Source organism: Narcine bancroftii, chromosome 12, assembly GCF_036971445.1.
Source record: "Narcine bancroftii isolate sNarBan1 chromosome 12, sNarBan1.hap1, whole genome shotgun sequence".
In the NCBI taxonomy this organism is placed as follows: Eukaryota; Metazoa; Chordata; class Chondrichthyes; order Torpediniformes; family Narcinidae; genus Narcine; species Narcine bancroftii.
Genome location: NC_091480.1, coordinates 29,892,516 through 29,910,927, shown reverse-complemented (window position 1 = coordinate 29,910,927; position 18,412 = coordinate 29,892,516). Strand labels below are relative to the sequence as shown.

At 42.8% G+C, this 18,412-nt stretch overlaps 1 protein-coding gene across 4 annotated transcripts in view; it reads right to left on the bottom strand.

The window, feature by feature from the left end:
• The window catches only part of baiap3 (BAI1 associated protein 3), a 96,172-nt gene that overhangs the window by 52,031 nt on the left and 25,729 nt on the right, over window positions 1-18,412 (bottom strand). For 3 of the 4 annotated variants that reach the window (XM_069906601.1, XM_069906603.1, XM_069906602.1), the window contains exons 4-10: window positions 17,239-17,316; window positions 16,802-16,909; window positions 15,601-15,660; window positions 13,121-13,187; window positions 11,943-12,156; window positions 8,826-8,870; window positions 3,927-4,004 (exon numbers count right to left, since the gene is read on the bottom strand). In XM_069906601.1, the coding sequence (XP_069762702.1) occupies window positions 3,927-4,004; window positions 8,826-8,870; window positions 11,943-12,156; window positions 13,121-13,187; window positions 15,601-15,660; window positions 16,802-16,909; window positions 17,239-17,316 (650 nt within the window). The remainder of the gene's footprint in view (window positions 1-3,926; window positions 4,005-8,825; window positions 8,871-11,942; window positions 12,157-13,120; window positions 13,188-15,600; window positions 15,661-16,801; window positions 16,910-17,238; window positions 17,317-18,412) is intronic. The other variant, XM_069906604.1, reaches the window with a different exon arrangement.

Below are 18,412 nucleotides of genomic sequence, written 5' to 3'. Positions count from 1 at the left end.
AAATAGGTGGCTACTTGGAGATCCACGGTATTGCGGCGGGCAGAGACGAGTTGCTCAATGAAGCGATCGCCCAGTCTACGTCCAGAATTTCCAATGAAGAGGAGTCTACAAGAGGAGCACCGGATGCAATAGATGACGCCTACAGATTCACAAGTGAAATGTTGCTTCAGTTGGACGGACTGTTTGGGACCCCAAATGGAGGTGAGGGGGTAGATACCAAGGGGATGATTAGTGGGGAGGGAGGAGTGGACAAGAAAATCATGGAAGGAGCAGTCCCTGCAGAAGGCAGAGAGGGAAGGAGATGGGAAATATGTGTCTAATCATTCAGGGAAAACAGATCTGCGCATAGTGCAGGGAGTTTCAGTTAGCTAAGGATGAATGCCAAGGCTCCTGAGTTGCTGTTGGAGAAGGTTCAAAATATGTGTTCATATTTAAGGGAATCCAACACAGAGTGTGTTCAGGCGATATATGTTCAGTTATGTTAAAGCAGCTGAGACCAATATTAAAACTTGGGAGGTGAAAAGTTAGTGTTGTTTGCTCTGCCTTGCAGGAAATTTGAATTAAAAGTGAATCAGAGATGGAACGTGAAGAATTACTGAGCAATTGGAATTCTAATGGTCTGGAAATCCCTTTTGTTTGAAAGTGTTTCTGGGTGTTTGACTAATCTAGTTTAAAAGTTCATCTTTAATGAGTGGTTGTTGCTGCTATTAGCATTAGCCATTATCCTGTCACCCACAGTTTAATCCCTAGTAGTCATATCTTTGCTGTCGGCATTCTTAAATATTGTACATAAAAATGTATTGCCTATGACATCCCTGAGTTATGATATCATTATCAAGTTATTAAATTGCATGAACATTCTGTGGGACTTAAATCCCCCCCCAAAAAATGGCAGCGTGCCAGAGCTGGTGTAATGGCAACACAGCAGTTGGTGAAGACATGAGAGAGCAGGAGGTGGTAGGTGTTTATTTTTAATTCCACAACTACGAAGCCATGCGGGGCCTAAATTGGGCAGAGTTCCACAAGGGGTTGTAGACTCCTGGGGAACAGTGGACTGGTGCAGGGCACCATAAATTGGGAGGACATCCCACCCCCCCCCATCCCCACCCCCGTTGAGAAGGAGAAGTATGGGAGATGACCCAACAAGAAAGGTGACCTTGGCAGCAGGCCAGCGAGCAGCGAATGAAGGATTCACTCAGGCTGTGGGCTGCTGGCGACTTGCAGTCAAAGGACCTACACAGGTCGTGGTCTGCTGGAGACTGGCTCATGGGAGCCAGCTATCGAAACCAGGATTTGAGAAGGTGCTGAGGGCATGAAGGGCTCCCCAAGGGCTCGGGTGCTAATCATATTGGAGGTTTGGATCTGGAGCTCGGGTTGTTGATGAATCAAATAGGTGTCTGTGTGGCTGCAGAGGCTGTGGATCCACAAAGAGAATCCGCAGACAGTGTCTCTGAAGGGACTCTCTTTTGCTTCCTTTCTCTTACAGTAAGGTGCACCAGGCAATGCTAATGGCAACTCTTGATTTGCCTTCTTGCAGGCAGAGGAAATTTTGTGTATATTACATTCTTTGGATTATTACATGACAAAAATGGAATCTTGAATCTTATGACCTCAGACCATTCCTTGAAATTTGGCAATATTTTGAATTCCTAAGATAGATTTGAGTATATTGGAACCAAGGTTCTAACCTGTTGCCGCCTGCTCCTGAGGACTGCAATTTGGCTTATCAGTGATCATGTGGCCTGTGGCTCACAGGGGACAACTTCATCTCACTTTTTTCCTTTAAAGAGCAGCTCATGACCTGAGAGCAGAAGCTAACTGTTCTAAGGCAATGATGAAAACTTTGATCGAAAATGAAAAAAAATATGATGTGGGGTTTGCACTGGAAGAATAGAGTTTCAATTGAGGAATGGAAAGTTGAATTTTATAATTGTAAAGGAAGAGCAACTCCAGATGCTAGAAAACTGGAGAAACACACAAAATGCTGGAGGAACTCAACAGGTTAGGCAGCAACCATGGAAGGCAATAGATCACAGACATTTTGGGCTAAAATCCTGTCAATCTACCGTAAAATCCCCCAGTATCCAGCACCATGGGGATTGGTAGATGCTGGATAAGTGAATTTTGCGGTTGCTTGAGGTTGCATGTTGCGTGGATTGGCGAACTAACCGCTGTGGGTGCCAATGTTAAACTTTCGTGATTTTTGCCTATTTATTTTCCACAAAAATTTTTGGACGGCCACTTGAGGCTGCCAGTTGCTTGAATTCTGGATAACGGAGATTTTATTGTATTACCTTCCATGGATGTTGCCTGAGCCGCTGAGATACTTCAGCATTTGTGTGTTTTATAATTGATTAAACTGTCAATTCAGATGTTGGAAGGAATCGGGATTATTTTTTAAATGATAAATTATGTACTTTCAGTACATTATGTAGCTAAACTACTAAACAAGAATGTGTTAATAACTGGGGCCAAATATAAATATTTCATCTATATGTCTGTTTTTGACACGAGATTAGATGATAACATTCCTCCTCTGAGGTTTAACTGAAGTTTATGGGATGTCTAAAATAGGTGAAAAGAAATGATAGGAATAAGGTGAGGAAGACAATAAGGTGAGGAAGACAGAGAAGATGAGCTCAGGGCAAAAAAAAAATCTAATTGAGTCATCTTTCTCTTGCCAATGTCATGTCCTTGACAATGACATTTTAAGAGAAGTACCTGAGCTAACCAGGTCACTATCTGAGACACGGAGACCAAAGACCAAATGACATGTGACAAGATACTGAGGTGCCATTGGGAGTGCAGCTGTTGAGGAAGGAAGAATGTCAAAATACATTTAGCAACAGGTCTCAGATTTGTTAATGTTGCTCAAGGAGTAAAACAGCTGACTAAATCATTAAGCTATTGACACAATGCCTGTAAAGAAACTGACTGTGAGAGCATCAATATCGAGTTAAAACATATTTGCATTTTTTAAACAAATCAAAGTTAGGACCTGAAACAATAGGAGACTAGGGTAGATAATGAGTGGCAGGGTTAGCGTAGCAGTTAGTGCAACACTGTTACAATGCCAGCAAATTGAGTTTGAATCTAGTCCTGTCCAGAAGGAGTTTGTACATTCTTCGCACGACTGCATGGGTTCCTCAGGGTGCTCAGGTTTCCTCCAGCTTTCCAAAGGGGTACAGGTTGATTGGTCACTTGGGTGCATTTGGGCAGTGTGTGCTCGTGGGCTGGAAGGAACGCTGTTACCATGCTGTATATCTAAATTAAATTATTTTTTTTTAAATGAAAACATTTGTAATAGTTTTCCATGGGTGGTTATGAGCTTGAAAAGGAGCGTGGAAGAACCTTGTCTACACACTGTTACAACAAAACCTTATGGTTTTCTTTGTAAAATTATTGTTTTAATTAAGAAACTGGGTAAAGGAACTAATGGGACAGCACGGTTAGCGCAATGCCTTTACAGTGCCAGCAATCAGACCGGGGTCGAATCTCGTGCTGTCTGTAAGGAATGTGTACATTCTCCCCATGTCTGCATGGGTTTTCCACGGGGGGGTCAAAACGTACTGGGGGTTGTAGGTTAATTGGGTGTAAATTTGGAGGCACGGGCTTGTGGTCCGAAATGGCCTGTTACTATACTGTATGTCTAAATTTAAATTATTTTTAAAAACTTATCCAGTGGCTTCTGTCTGGAACATTAGGACAAAATGTTCTTGCTAAAGGTAAGCAAATGCATGATTGACATTGTTAGACTCTGAAGAAGCTAAGAAGAAATCCATCATGCGTATCTATGCTCTCTTAATTGGCAATCGAATCAAGGAGCAGAATTAAAATTAAGATTGTTGTAAAGGTCTCCTAAGAAAAGTTCAAAGCTTATGACATTTAAGGATTGATTTGAGAGTGAATAGGGCATTTTGACCTACCTGCCCATTCCTTTTAAACCACTGATCTGATTTAGATTTTTACATGCCTCAGCAACTGAAACATCATCATCATGGTCCCTGAAGAGTGAATAACAGCACTGATTAGTTATCCCTTTCACATCATAGGACTCCTCTGTCAGCAAAACGTACAAGGATATTGTTTAGTGTGGCCCTGAGCACGTTCATTCCATGCAACACTGGCACATGTACTGCGACATGCAACAACTGTCCCATTAACCTCAAATTAGACTGGAACCAGAATCCTAGCAGAAAGGATCCTAAACGTATTAGGGAATGCTGAGAGATACAGGGTATTGTTAATGGGATAAAAGGATGCCAATCATTTGAAGAAAATTGTCAGGCACCATAAGTAAAGGGAAAACCAAAGGATGCAAGTAATAAACGCGGAGAATAAAATTTAAAAAGTGTGAGTGAATACTGGACAAATGGATGATTTAGAACTATGAGTAATTTGGCTTTCTGAAAATGCGCAATGTATAAAAATTGAATGAATTACTTGCACAAGTTCAAGTTGGAGGGTATGAAACAGCTACAAGGTGTTCAGGACTGTGAGGTAAACATATCCAGTTGCAAGGTCCACAGGTAAGGTAGAAAAAATGGTAGTGAGCATAAATAGTCTGTGCTTCATGTTGCACGTGCATTGTTAATGGGAATAAACAGCAACCAAGACGAGGGGCTTCATCGCTAGAATTAAGACATTGAAAAAAATACTTACTTGGAGTCGAGTGAAGGCCGTTGTGAAATGCATACATCATAACATCAGACAAGCATATAAAAAATAGTGGAATTTTGATGGGGAGCTTAACTCTCATGGAGAATGAGGAAAAGCAAATTAGCAGTGTCTGAAGAATGGTGAACCTAGGTTCGCAGTATGCAACAATGTGATCCACAAAATGGTGTCAGGTTATGCCACACTTAATAATGGGTAACAATCTCATTATCGTGACCATCTTTAATGCTTAATCATTGTAATTATAATATGATTGAGTCCAATGTTGTATTCTTTAATTAGAAATACAAACATAGCTATTAAGATTTTAGACTAGATTACAGTCGAGGCAGAGATTGTCCATGATGAATTGTGCAAACCTGCAAATCACTCAAGTGCAGTGGAAGAGTTTGGGAAGAATTTACTGTGATGGAGAATCAGTTCAGGCCCATCACTAGGCATGAGCTCAGGATGTTACGCAAAATCCAGGGAGAATGTAGGACAGAGGGAAATTAATGGAAAGCATGCAAAGTGTTAAAAACTGGACAGATCTTGGAAAATGGGAGAACAGGAGCAACAGAAGGGTGTATGAACAGAAATTGGTAAAAAAAAAACCATCAAAATTAAACAAAAATGTCCATTCTTGTATCAGGAATATAAGAGTGGCCAGCAACAAAGAGGGCTCCTGAACATGAGATAACGAATACTGTAAATTAAATGGTTGCCTTTGCTTCAGCATTTGTTACAGAAGAGAGGCAGCTTCAGCCATCCAAGAAAATGCTAATCAGTCAAGACGTAATACACCAAAGTGAACGTTAACAAAATAAGAGTGAGGAAGAAGTAAATTACACTAAAGAATGACATATTCCCAGGAGCAGATGGTAATGATCTCAGAGCGTTAAAAGAAGCTACAGGTGTCTAACTATAATTATCCAACACTGTCTAATTTGAGGAATCATCATTTAGATTAGATAGCATGTCAGCCTGCTGCTTAAAACTCTTGTGAGGAAAAGTGGAGGATTATGGACCATTAATCTGACTGGCTGTCAGGAAATGACTAGTCTTTAATACCCTTCCTTTCCTTCAACAGTCCCTTGGGGTTGAAGGTGACCTGCTTTCTCTCCTGTAATCTCTGAAGGAGCCAATATACTCAGGGAGAGACCCACAAAAGCCACCTCAAGTAAGGCAGGAAATGCTTGATGTCAGTTCTAGGAGTTTGGGAGATGGTGGCATTTACTTTGGACTTCTGAGCATCCGCAATGAATGCAAAGCTGTTCCCATTATAGTTTCTGAACTTTAAGTGAGGCAGTGTGGATCTTTCACCTTCTGAAGAAGGCTGTGAGAAAATCCTTGAACCTTTACCTCAGATTACTTGGCAACCTTGTTGTCATGATGCTGGTCAGAACACAGAATTGATTTGGGAGTCTATGGTCAGTCATGTGAAATGCAATTAGAAAATACTGGAATTATTCAGCATGCAGGAGTGGACGGAAAAACACTTAATGTTTCAGGTCTGGGAATGGAGAGAGACAAACATTCATTTATGGAAGCAGGGGTGGTGAGGTAAGAGATCATGTAGGAGACACAAATCTCGTAGATTGGGGTTGGGGGAGACACAGGCCCCATGGGTTGGGGTCAGTAGGAAACATAAGCTGTGGGTTGGGATCAGGGGGAGACACAGACTGTGGGTTTGTGGTTAGTGGTAAACAAAAGCCCTGTGTAGGGTCAGTGGTGGGAGTGGGATCCCTGTTGGTTTAATGACAGTCATGGTGGGAATGAAACACCCAACTAGTTCTGAACATGAGAAACTGCGGTCGGGTAGCACTGGATGGACATATTTCCCAAGGCCTCTGAGGGAGGGTTCAGATACCTGCAGGATGAGCAGCTTGAAAGTGAGTGGAATCTGAGTAAGGAGAGGGCCAGAAACCATGTGTCTGAAATTAAATGTCAAGAGACAGAATATTTTGAGCACCTTCAGTTGCTCAGAGACCCACCATAGATTTGCAAGATGGGTGGATCATATTGATGAAACTAAAGCATGAAGAAGGGAAAGTCTATGAATGTTTATTCATAAGAGTTTCCAAGCAGTAAAGAAGACATCCCTTGTGATAGACAGTTAAAGATAAAGCTCATGAATTAATGGCCTGACTAGGAGGCAGATAATGGGTATGCTGTCAAATCAACAGGATATGTCTCATGGTGTCCTGCAAGGATGTATGCTGGAAGTCAGAAAGATTCACTGTATTCAGATTATGGAATTGATACTCATATACCAGATGCCTAATCATTGCCAGTCTTACTAAAAGGTTGGAAACATGATTAGTCTTCATTTAATCTATTAAAATTAGCTTAAACAATTGAAAAGAACTGTGTTAAATGGATTTCAAACAAATAAGTCCAATTTCCATCTGAGAATGATAGAATAGTGTTCATTCTAAATGGTGGTCCAAAGATTTTGTGCATCCTTGCACATTGGTTGTAAAAATGACCAGTGGATGTAGTGAGGACTGGAGTACAACTTAACGCTATACAAAGACCTGGTTGGACCCCATTTAGAGTTCCCTGAGCTGTTCTGGGAACCATTGCTTAGGGAAAATATACAGTACAATTCCTGAGAGGGAGTGCAATACAGATTTACAAGCTGGCACCTGGATTCCCAAGGAGACATCACTGAAAATGGGGTCATATACCCTGGAAATAAGAATGTTACAGGACGATTTGATCAAAATGCTCATTTTATTCAATGGAACAGATGAGGTGGAGGAAAACAATTTCCAATGGGATGGGGGAGTGACCATACTCCCTTCGACAAATGGCCATTGACACATAGTTTACTTTAAATCTGAGATTAATGGAGTTTTTTTTTGTTAACAATGGTTTCAAGGAAATTGGGAAAAAAGTGTGTATGAACTTAAATCATAAATCTGTTGTACCCTTAATGTATTGTGGAATAGGCTCAAGGAGGTAAATAGGTTTCCCCAGTCTTTCGGTGATGAGTGTAAGCTGTACCTCCTTCCTGTTCATGGTGTCACTGGCGAGATCTTCGCCAGGCACATCGTGGTCAAGCAAATATTTTTCTCCTAGGAGAGGAAGAGGGAGGAGATTGGGCTTGGTCAGGCATGACTTTACCATACTTTATTCCCTTCTTTTAACTCTGTGCCCCTCTCTTGATGGACCAGGAGTAACAGAGAAGGTCATTCTCAACAACAGCCTGCTGAAAGGCCACTCCCTTTCAGAGAGACCTGCCACAGGTGTTCTTGCCAAACTTAGAGCAAGGTGCTCCTTTCAATTTAACTCCAGGGTTATAGGAGCCACAGCCATTACTGCCTGGCACCATGACCATCACCATACTCTCAGAACCCAGGCAGAATTATGTAGGATCTCAGCTCTGGATTGGGAAGGTAGGGGAATGAGAATTCCTGTGTTCATGCCTTTACTCATTCTAGAGAGAGAATAAGAGAGAGACTGAGAAAGAATTGTAATAAGAGAATCAAAGTATGAAAGTAAAAGGCAGCAAAGGAGGAAGGGATTTGGAGCAAGAGAAGAAGAGAAAGGTAAAAGCAACATAAAGAAATAAAGACCAAGGGTGAGAGTGAGACTGATATGAAGAAAGAGAGAGATACAGAATAGAGCAGATGAAGAAAAAAATATGAGAAAAAGAGGGATGGCAGATGGAACAAGGGCAGGGTGAATGTGATCAGAAACAGATGGAGCAAGAGAAAGTGAGGGAGAAGGGAATCACAGTAAGAAAGAGGATAGTTCTATATATACGTGTGAAATAGTCAAATTTTGTGGAACAACTTTTTGGATAAAATTTAGAGGGTTGACAATTACACGCATGCTGCTTTCGACCACTGTAAATACTTGCATCAGTTGAGGCGTCGGGAGCTCAGGTGGGCGGCTGGGACCGAGTGGTATGTCCGCGGTTGAGGCATCGGGAGCAACCGTGGGTGGGCAGCCAGGGCCAAAAATAGGGGGGGGGGGTGGGTCAACTTTTACATGCGATATAGGGAAAACTTTGGGGGCTAAAAATAGGGGGTCGACTTTTACAAGTTATCGGCTATTATACGCGTATGTACGATATGTCTCAATGAGATGGAGAGAGAAAAAAGAGAGACGGAAAACAGAAATAGGACATCATGCAAACATCAATGGGAAAAAGCACTTACCAAATGTCAAGGTGGAGCTGGTCAATATGGATGTCATCCACTTCACTGGAATAAACAAGAAATCAATGGCCATTAAACAAAGAAAGCAAGATTTGCTTTTTCACAATCCCTTCCAGGACCCCATACTGTCTCTTGATACTTTCACAGCCAATGAAGTAGTCTTGAAACTAATTTGCTGGAGATTGTCAGGGTCTCACTCAGCCAGGGGATTCTTCCACTCAGAGCGCCCACATATATTGGAAAGGTCAGGAGGTTCCCCACTTTTCTACAGTAATACTGTTTGAGAGTGCTGGCCATTTCCAAATTAATTGCCACAAATTAATTGTGGCAGTAAAGCCACGGGAAGGACTTGGGCAGCACAGAGGTGTAACGTGGCGCCAGGAGCCAAGGGTGGATCCTGACCTCTGGCGCTCTCCATGTGGAGTTTGTGTGTTCTTTCCGTAACCATGTAAGGTTTCCCCCAGGGCTCCAGTTTCCTCATAGTCCACTGAATAGATCGGTGGGTTCATTGGCTTCCATAAATTACGCCGTAACAGGGGCAGGGAAGAAGAATCATGTGATGTTGATGGGCATACGAGAAGGAATGGGCTTCAGGGGGTCCATTGGGGGGATTAGGATTAATGGGATTTTTCCAAACTCAATGGGCCAAATGGCATTCAGTTAAAATCCCCCGTTATCTGGAACGCAAGCAGCCTCAGGTAACCAGCAAAATTATTGCCGAAGTAAATATATTAAAAAGAAGTCAGTTACCAAATCCACACAACATGCAACCTCAAATTCATTTATCTGGCATCCCCATAGGTGCCAGATTCTTTGGGTTTATTGTATTCTTTGGCTTGGCTTCGTGGATGAAGATTTTTGGAGGGGGTAAATGTCCACGTCGGCTGCAGGCTCGTTTGTGGCTGACAGGTCCGATGCGGGACAGGCAGACACGGTTGCAGCGGTTGCAGGGGAAAATTTGTTGGTTGGGGTTGGGTGTTGGGTTTTTCCTCCTTTGTCTTTTGTCAGTGAGGTGGGCTCTGCGGTCTTCTTCAAAGGAGGTTGCTGCCCGCCGAACTGTGAGGCGCCAAGATGCACGGTTGGAGCCGAGATCAGCCCACTGGCGGGGGTCAATGGGGCAGGCACCAAGAGATTTCTTTAGTCAGTCCTTGTACCTCTTCTTTGGTGCACTTCTGTCAAGGTGGCCAGTGGAGAGCTCGCCATATAACACGATCTTGGGAAGGCGATGGTCTTCCATTCTGGAGACGTGACCTACCCAGCGCAGTTGGATCTTCAACAGCGTGGATTGGATGCTGTCGGCCTCTGCCATCTCGAGTACTTCGATGTTAGGGATGAAGTCGCTCCAATGAATGTTGAGGATGGAGCGGAGACAACGCTGGTGGAAGCGTTCTAGGAGCCGTAGGTGATGCCGGTAGAGGACCCATGATTCGGATCCGAACAGGAGTGTGGGTATGACAATGGCTCTGTATACACTTATCTTTGTGAGGTTTTTCAGTTGGTTGCTTTTCCAGACTCTTTTGTGTAGTCTTCCAAAGGCGCTATTTGCCTTGGCGAGTCTGTTGTCTATCTCGTTGTCGATCCTTGCATCTGATGAAATGGTGCAGCCGAGATAGATAAACTGGTTGACCGTTTTGAGTTTTGTGTGCCCGATGGAGATGTGGGGGGGCTGGTAGTCATGGTGGGGAGCTGGCTGATGGAGGACCTCAGTTTTCTTCAGGCTGACTTCCAGGCCAAACATTTTGGCAGTTTCCGCAAAACAGGACGTCAAGCACTGAAGAGCTGGCTCTGAATGGGCAACTAAAGCGGCATCGTCTGCAAAGAGTGGCACTCAAGCTGAAAAAAACATCAAGCCCTGGAAGATTGGATCACTCTGGGCTGTCTGACAGAAAGCAGACAGGACAAGGATCTGAATAAAGGATCTGAATACTACTCCCAGCAGTAAAACAGTCCTGATCCATTTGCATGGAAGTTAGCTAAATACTTTAGGCTTGATTCAACATAAAATATATAGACTCATAAGACCAGAAAGACATTTAAAAATTACAATGGTGAATTTGCAGACCTTTTACTTGTGAGAGAATGTTTTCCCTATGAACAAAGCTGCAATGCATTGGAACCTCCAGTTGTCTGAGTGCTGGCTAGAAGGGGTGATGATGCGGATATGGCGGGGGAGGGGGTGGGGGAGGTGGGGTGGTAGTATTATACTTGGATGAGACCTGCATGACACTGGCTTTGTCAATAGGTCAGCCTGACAAATTCAGTTGGGAATCATTATAACAAACTCTGGGGTGACAAAGGAGGGCTGCAGCAGCAAATGAGTGGTGTACATGATGGCTACAACGCAAGAGCCTAGCAGATCAAACACTCGGGTCTCTTGCTGAAACCCTTCCTTTGCTCACGATGATCTCTCTCATGCATCTGGCATCATTTCTCACTTGCTGAGTGATGGTTCCAAGCTCTACCACACCACTGCTGTACCACTGTCTCCAGAAATGAGCTTAAAGTGTTCATCAGCATTCTGGGCAGAGGTTTTTCCCACATCTATCTCTGTCAACTCACTCAGCTCCAGTTAGCTAATCCCTTCCTCTGTAACCACCAGGTCTGATTATTCTAACACACTGTTGGCTGGCCTCACTGCCTGTAAACTTCCCATGCAAAGATCGGCTGGTTATGCTGAGTTACTACCATTCACCTGCCATCAGAGATCCTTTCTTGGTTTTGCTCCAATCTCTCCCTTTATTTGTTTCACACAGCCTTCAGTACTGCCCTTACACTGTGAAACACCCCTCACTACTGCCCCTCCCACAGTGCGGAGCTCCCTCACTACTGCCCCTCCCACACTGGGGAGTTCCCTCAGTATTGCCCCTCCCACAGTGGGGAGTTCCCTCAGTACTGCGCCTTTCACAGTGCAGAGCTCCCTCAGTACTGTCCCTCCCACAGTGCAGACAATTGTCAGTGCTGTGCTGGTGCCAGACTGTAACAGGCTTGCAGGTCACCAGACATGTTGATTGAGGAGAGAAAGTTGTAGTATTGACAAATATGGAAATTGTTAGTCTGTGCTGTGGGAATGATAATCAAAGTGCAAACAATTGTTAGCTCAGCCATAAATATACTCACAATATGTAGCTCTCGTTCCATACAGGATTCAATGTGTCTGGTTTGACTTCGGTAACCTGGATATATTTGGCTGGAAGTACATCCTTTAAGCTCGACCTCTTCTCTATCTTCTCCCTTTTCTTCCGAAAACTGAATTTGCGACCCTTCTTCTCTTCCACCTCCTGGGAGGTGTGTCCTTGTGTGATTCCCAACATACAGTAGGGATCACTGAAACCTGCAGAGATCCACAAAAGTGGGAGAGCTCTCCTGTGCATCACTAGGTTGATGGGTGTTTGCTTGGGTGAAGTGACAGTTGGCATGGGGAGTATGGGAAGAAAAGTGGGGAAGGCACACTGGAAGAGGCCACAGGTGGGTGTGAGGTAGGCCTGTAGCGCAGAACATCACTGAGACTGATCACATGAACCATAGAATTACCAATGCGATGACAGAGTAATCAGTGGGATGGGAGACCTTGGCACTCACAGAACACTCTGAAATGAGCAAGCCAATTGGTTTCCTGGCTGCCCCATTCTCCAGCCTGGTATGTGTGTGATCAGGCCCTCTCAGTGCACACTCAGGAATTGATTGGAAGATCCTGTGCATTATAAAGGCCGCAAAGCTTTAACACAGCAACCCCCCCCCCACCACCATACCCTCCACTCCACCGCCCAACCATTCTCTGCTCCCATCTCCAGCATGGCCACTTGTTGTTCAACAGGTTGCTGGCCCATTGACCTGCTGCGTCATAACACTGGCATTATTTTTAATGGGAAAGATACTGGAACATAACAAATAGCCCAAACCTGGGAAAGAACAAATGGGTGCAGAAACCTCAGTGTTAACACGTATGTTTAGCTCATTATTAGTTTCTGTGTAAACTAATGTGTCTACTTTCAGCCCTGATCTTTTAACTGATTTATGGAGCAAAACTTGAAAGTCTGCATTCACTGTGATTGTAGTAAAAACACACAGAACTGCTGGAGGAACTCAGCTGGTCTCACAGTGTCGACAAGGGCTCAGGCCAGGATCATCGATAAAATATCGATTGAGTTCCTCCAGCATTTCAATGTGTTTTTTTTATTATTAACTGATTTATGCCAAGAGTTCCTCCACAGAGGGCCCCAGCATTGAGGGTTAATGAAAAGATTAGAAGAAATATCTTCTGCCAGAGGGCAGATCCTAGGTCCTAGGTAACGCACCATCGGCATCTTTGGCCAACAGGTTTCTTGCCTCCAAGATGGTCACCTTCAGGTTGAGAGAGGGTGCCTGTGGGAGACACAAAGAAGTAGACATATGAGAAGAGCTGAGAATCGATCACTTCAAGCATGGGAATAAAGGCAGCAGTTCCTATCTCCCTGCTCAAGCACAATAAAGAAGGAGACTACATCACCACATTAAATTAAACTATGCTTTGTCTATTTACACTGGATAACAAAGTTTTTGCTTCCTGAACACTTTTGGGTGTATTTTTATTGATTTTGGGCTGCTGATCACAAAATATTACCTTAAAATTTTCCTAATATGTACTGTTTTTTTAGATATAACCTATTTTTGTGATTTCCTGCCATATTTTAAGTCTCCTTCAAGCATTCAAAACCATGAAATGTAGCATTTCATTGAAAATTCATTTTCTGCATTTGCACTTGGTCTTCTTGGTGCAGTTAGTGACGAACATAGTTTCACCAGGACATTGCGACCATGGAAAAGTGGTACCAGGGCAACTGGAATCCATCAATGCTGGCTAACTATTGTTGAACATTGACACTAGAGGTATCAGATGCTGAGTACAAATGAAAATCACCGGCAAAATATTTTTAGGTCAGTTGAACTAAAGCAATGTGTCAGCATTATTATGTAATTAAACACGCTAAACTCAATAAAAGTTCATTTCTTCTTTTTAAAATATTTTTATTGAGTTTAATATAAACCTACATACATAGTCTTAGTAATAGCATAACAGGTCATATCATTATACATATCACACATCTTAAGATCTAATCCTATTATATATTAATTAGCGATTAATCCATTTCTCATAATGTATCCAATATAGTATTGAATGAAAATTAAATGGAACAAAATTGAAAACCCCTTTATGTAGATGAAGATATAATTTCATCTTATTTGTTGATATGATATATGATAATCACCACATAAACCCATAGTTATATATTTATTCTAAAAAATAATTAAAAAGGAAAAAAAAACAAATTAATATAACTAATCTAACCCTTCCCTCTAACCAAAGTTAATGTAGAAATTGTAAAGATATGGATCAAATAGTGACCTCCAGACAACAGATTGAGAGCCCCAGGAGCCTCCAAGCTTCTTAAATCTTTTATCAGTTGTGATAAAAGTCCATGAATAGGGCCCAGGTCTTGTCAAATTGAAACTTTCTATCTTTAATGTTGTATCTAATTTTCTCCAAACTTAGATAGGACATTACATCATGTAACCACTGTAGGTGAAGAGTCAACTTTCCATTTCATTAAAAGTTAATTTAATGTTTCTTCAACTTCCTACGTGATACAGCAAATCTGACATTATCTTTGTGTTCAGCTTGAAGTTGTCTATCATAATCCCCATTTTTTTTCAAGAAGCAAATCTTTTAGAAAAAAAAAGTTGTTGTCTAGTGTTACAGATAAAGCCAGAAATCTCTGCTTATCCACAGAAGGGACAATGAAGATAGGAGGGGAAGCCAATGTTTCAGGTAGAGCTTCTGGATTTTACAGCCCTCTATTCTCTCAATTCAAGTTCCATTTAAAATATATATTCGGAGGGAGGCACTGAAAGACCATACACAAAGTGCAGAAGGATTGCACATCCCAGCCTGACTCAAGATGTTGGAGACAATCAAATGATAACTTTCAAAGGAAAGTTATGTAAGTGATTTCCAGAGATATGGGGAAAGATCAGAGGGTTGCAACTAATGTGACTGCTTCATTACAAGCTAAAGGATACTTTTTGTACTTTGTCATTAAAGTTCCCAAAACACAAGACATCCTGGAAATGAATTCTGGATATCATATCTGAGGAGTAAACCTCAGGGACTGACATTCATTCTATTCTTTTAGGATGCAGCTTGGAACAAACTCTGGAAATGTTCTTGAAATGCAACAGAGGAGCGTACCCTACAAACACATGTTGAGAGTGAACTTGGAGAAAGTCCCAGAAACCCACTCTGGCAACACAGTCTGTTAATCACACCCAAGAATTGACAGTTAGAATAGTCCCAGAGAACCACACCAAAAATAAACCCTGGGAAGACAGTCAAGAGAACATAATACAAGAGCGCACCTTGTTGCAAGCACAAAAGAAACAGCAGTATCAGAGAGAAGCACCTGATTGACCATTTCTTTCTGTCTGGTCTCATTTGGATCAATGTCCTTGAATGGGTAGACCCATTTAGCAGAAGGAAGCAGTGTAAACTGAGTTTACTCCTGCAGCTAGGGCTGATATGAAGGGAGTGTAATTTTATGAATGAATTAGGTTCAGAAGACCAGAAGTTATCAATCATTTTAAGTTGACACCAGCTAGAACTATGAAGCAGAAACTCTGACATACGCTACCACCTTTGCTGGTGGCTTTGTTCAGCTGGTCTCCTGATTGTACTGGAGGAGGATTTAGAATGTGAGGGGTCACCCCAGCGCTGTATTCTAATACTTGGCAACAGTTTTACCTTAGCCTCTTTCACTTTGTACATCATGGCTTCCTGGTCACACAGGTCAAGCTTGAAGACCTGCAAAACATTTAAAGCTGCTTCAGCCTCTTGCACAGCATAGTAACATGTCACTTTTTCTGACTGGGCACTTTCTCCCCTGCCAGGGACCCTGTTTCTAATTTCCCAGCTTGTTCTGATGCTGGCATCCATTTCTCCAAAAGGTAGTGGACACAGCCTAGGACATCACAGGCAAAACTCAACCCACCATTCAGAACATCTACAGGGAACACTCCTGTCGGAGAGCAGCAGCAATCATCAAGGATCCAGACCACCTATCGCACCCTCTGTTCTCACTGCTGCCATCAGGAAAGAGGTATAGCTACCACAAGACTCGTACCACCAGGTTCAGGAACAGCTGCTCCCCCGTCCACCATCAGACTCCTCAACAACAAACTCAATCAGGGACTCATTTAAGGACTCGCACTTGTGCCCTTATTAATCTTCTCTATATTGCACTGTCAGTTTGTTTTCATTTCTTTATTTGTTTACATGTATACATTGAATACTGGGGGTTTTTTTTTTGCACTACCAATGTGGTAATACTGCCTCATCTGCAAGAAAAAGAATCTCACGGTTGTATTGTCATGTATTTACTCTGACAATAAATCTAAAATCTGAAAATCTAATTTATTTTGCATCAGGGGAGAGAAGCAGAAACCCTGGGCAATGCCAGCCTACTCCCTGTCTGAAGTATAACCCAAGAATAGCTACTTTGCTATGCTGTGAGCAGAGAGTGCAGGCATTTAGGTAAAAGGATAATTGTGCTACAAGGTTCAACCAGTAACCTACAATTACATAACTCCATAAACCTACAGTGAATGGATTTTCTATTTCTCAATAAGATGCAGACTGGTTGCTTTGAAGGTTGCTTGTTATTGAAACAATAACAAAGGGAGAGTGGCAGGATTTCTTTAACACCCAGGTGGGCAACTAAAATCTGATTCTCTCTTTTTCATCGGCCCTTCAATCTTATCAGTCTCTTTCTTTCTCTCTCTCTTTCTCTCCTCTCCCCATCCTGGGGTTTCAATATGAAATTCTCTCTCTTTCAGAAAACTCTTATAGAGCTATCCTGGGTGATCCAGTTGAACTGTCACTCGATTTGGGATTTCAGTGTGATTATACCAAATAGTGCAACAGAGTGTGGAACTCTCAGGGTTACCTTCTGTAGATAGTGGATCATTTCCTTTTGATTTGTGACGTGTGTTTTGGATGGAACCCCGATTTGATGGATCAGGGTGTAGAGCGCATCCTCATAGAGTAGCAACAGCTGCAGTGATAGATATAACACCAATAATCTTACATTCATGACAATCCCAACACAGTCCTGCCCAATCCCTCTATCAAGCTCACTTCGCCAGCTCTGCAATGTCCCAACCACCATTGTCACCTCACCGCCTCTGTCAATATTATCCCTTCCCAACACAAGTGATTCGCTCTCGATCTCCACTCTCTCCCTTGAGTTCCCACCCAGATCCCCTTTCTTGCACCCTCTCTTTTCTGTCACAATGTCACTTAGCACCATTCTCTCCCACCTCCCATCTAAATCACCCCCACCTTCTCAGGTCACTGACAGTTCTCATTAAAGGTGGGCATTACCTCTCTGTGTGAGATCTTCAGCTTGTCACTATATCCAGATGTTTGAGGAGGAACCAAGTCGCTGAGGTCCTCTGGAGGCTGCAGTGAACAATTAAAGGTCTCATTACATTTCCAACTGCTTCCAAAACGCTGTTAGACATCTGCAGTGTGGCACTGTCCATGGGTACTGATGGACACTGACCATGGGTATTGATGGGCATTGACTATGGGTACTGACTGGGCACTGATGGACACTGACTAGGTTTACTAACTATGGATACTGATCATGGACACTGTCAGGCATGACCAGGGATGCTTTCCTTCGGCACTGACCATAGGCACTGAAGAGCACCACTTTTGGGCATTGTTGACATCCACTGTCTGCTGCTATAGTGGAAGGGTCACCTGACTTCTCCAGCAGGCAACAGATTTGAAGTGACTTCAGCTATCAATCAAGGGTTAGATCTGCCAACCTGTGAGGCTGATGTATGATTGATTCTCACATTTGCTGTATGATTGGTCCTCCAGTTGCCAATCAATGGTTAGATCTGCCCACAGATGAGGCTGATGCTTGACTGGTCCTTGCAGGTCGTGTGGACAGGCTCTGGATTGAAAAAACCCACCATGTGAAGCAGCTGGCTCACTTTGCTCCCCTAAGATCATTGTTGAACTCCAGGTTGCGGGCCATGGGAAGCCCTGGAGGGCCGACTATAATAGGATCATTCTGGATCCTGAGTCGTGCATGACACTGGAGACCAGGTTCATGTGTACATACTCATTACTTGTGATTAGGTTACTGTTTACTTTTTATGCCATGCCCCTGGGTGGTGGGTACTGTAGATTTAACCCTCATTTAGTTATTCAGTATACCATGCCTGTGGGTGGTGAGTACTGTAAATTTAACCTTCATTTCACAATCGGAAAATGAAATTGTTTAGCAGTTATTTACTTGCACCCGACGTTATTTGTGTATTATTGCTCTGCTTGTGTTTGTGAGTGTGTGACCTTCTGTGAATTTTCCTGTGCGTGAATAAAGTCTAACGTGTCCAAATTGGTTCTCTTTGAACCTGTTGAATATATTCTGAACACAATAGCTGCACTGACAGGAATGGACCATATGGAATTGCCTGAGGTGGTGACTATTGATGTGACCTATGGCCCCACGGGCTTACCGGTGCCCTTCGATACTTTCTGC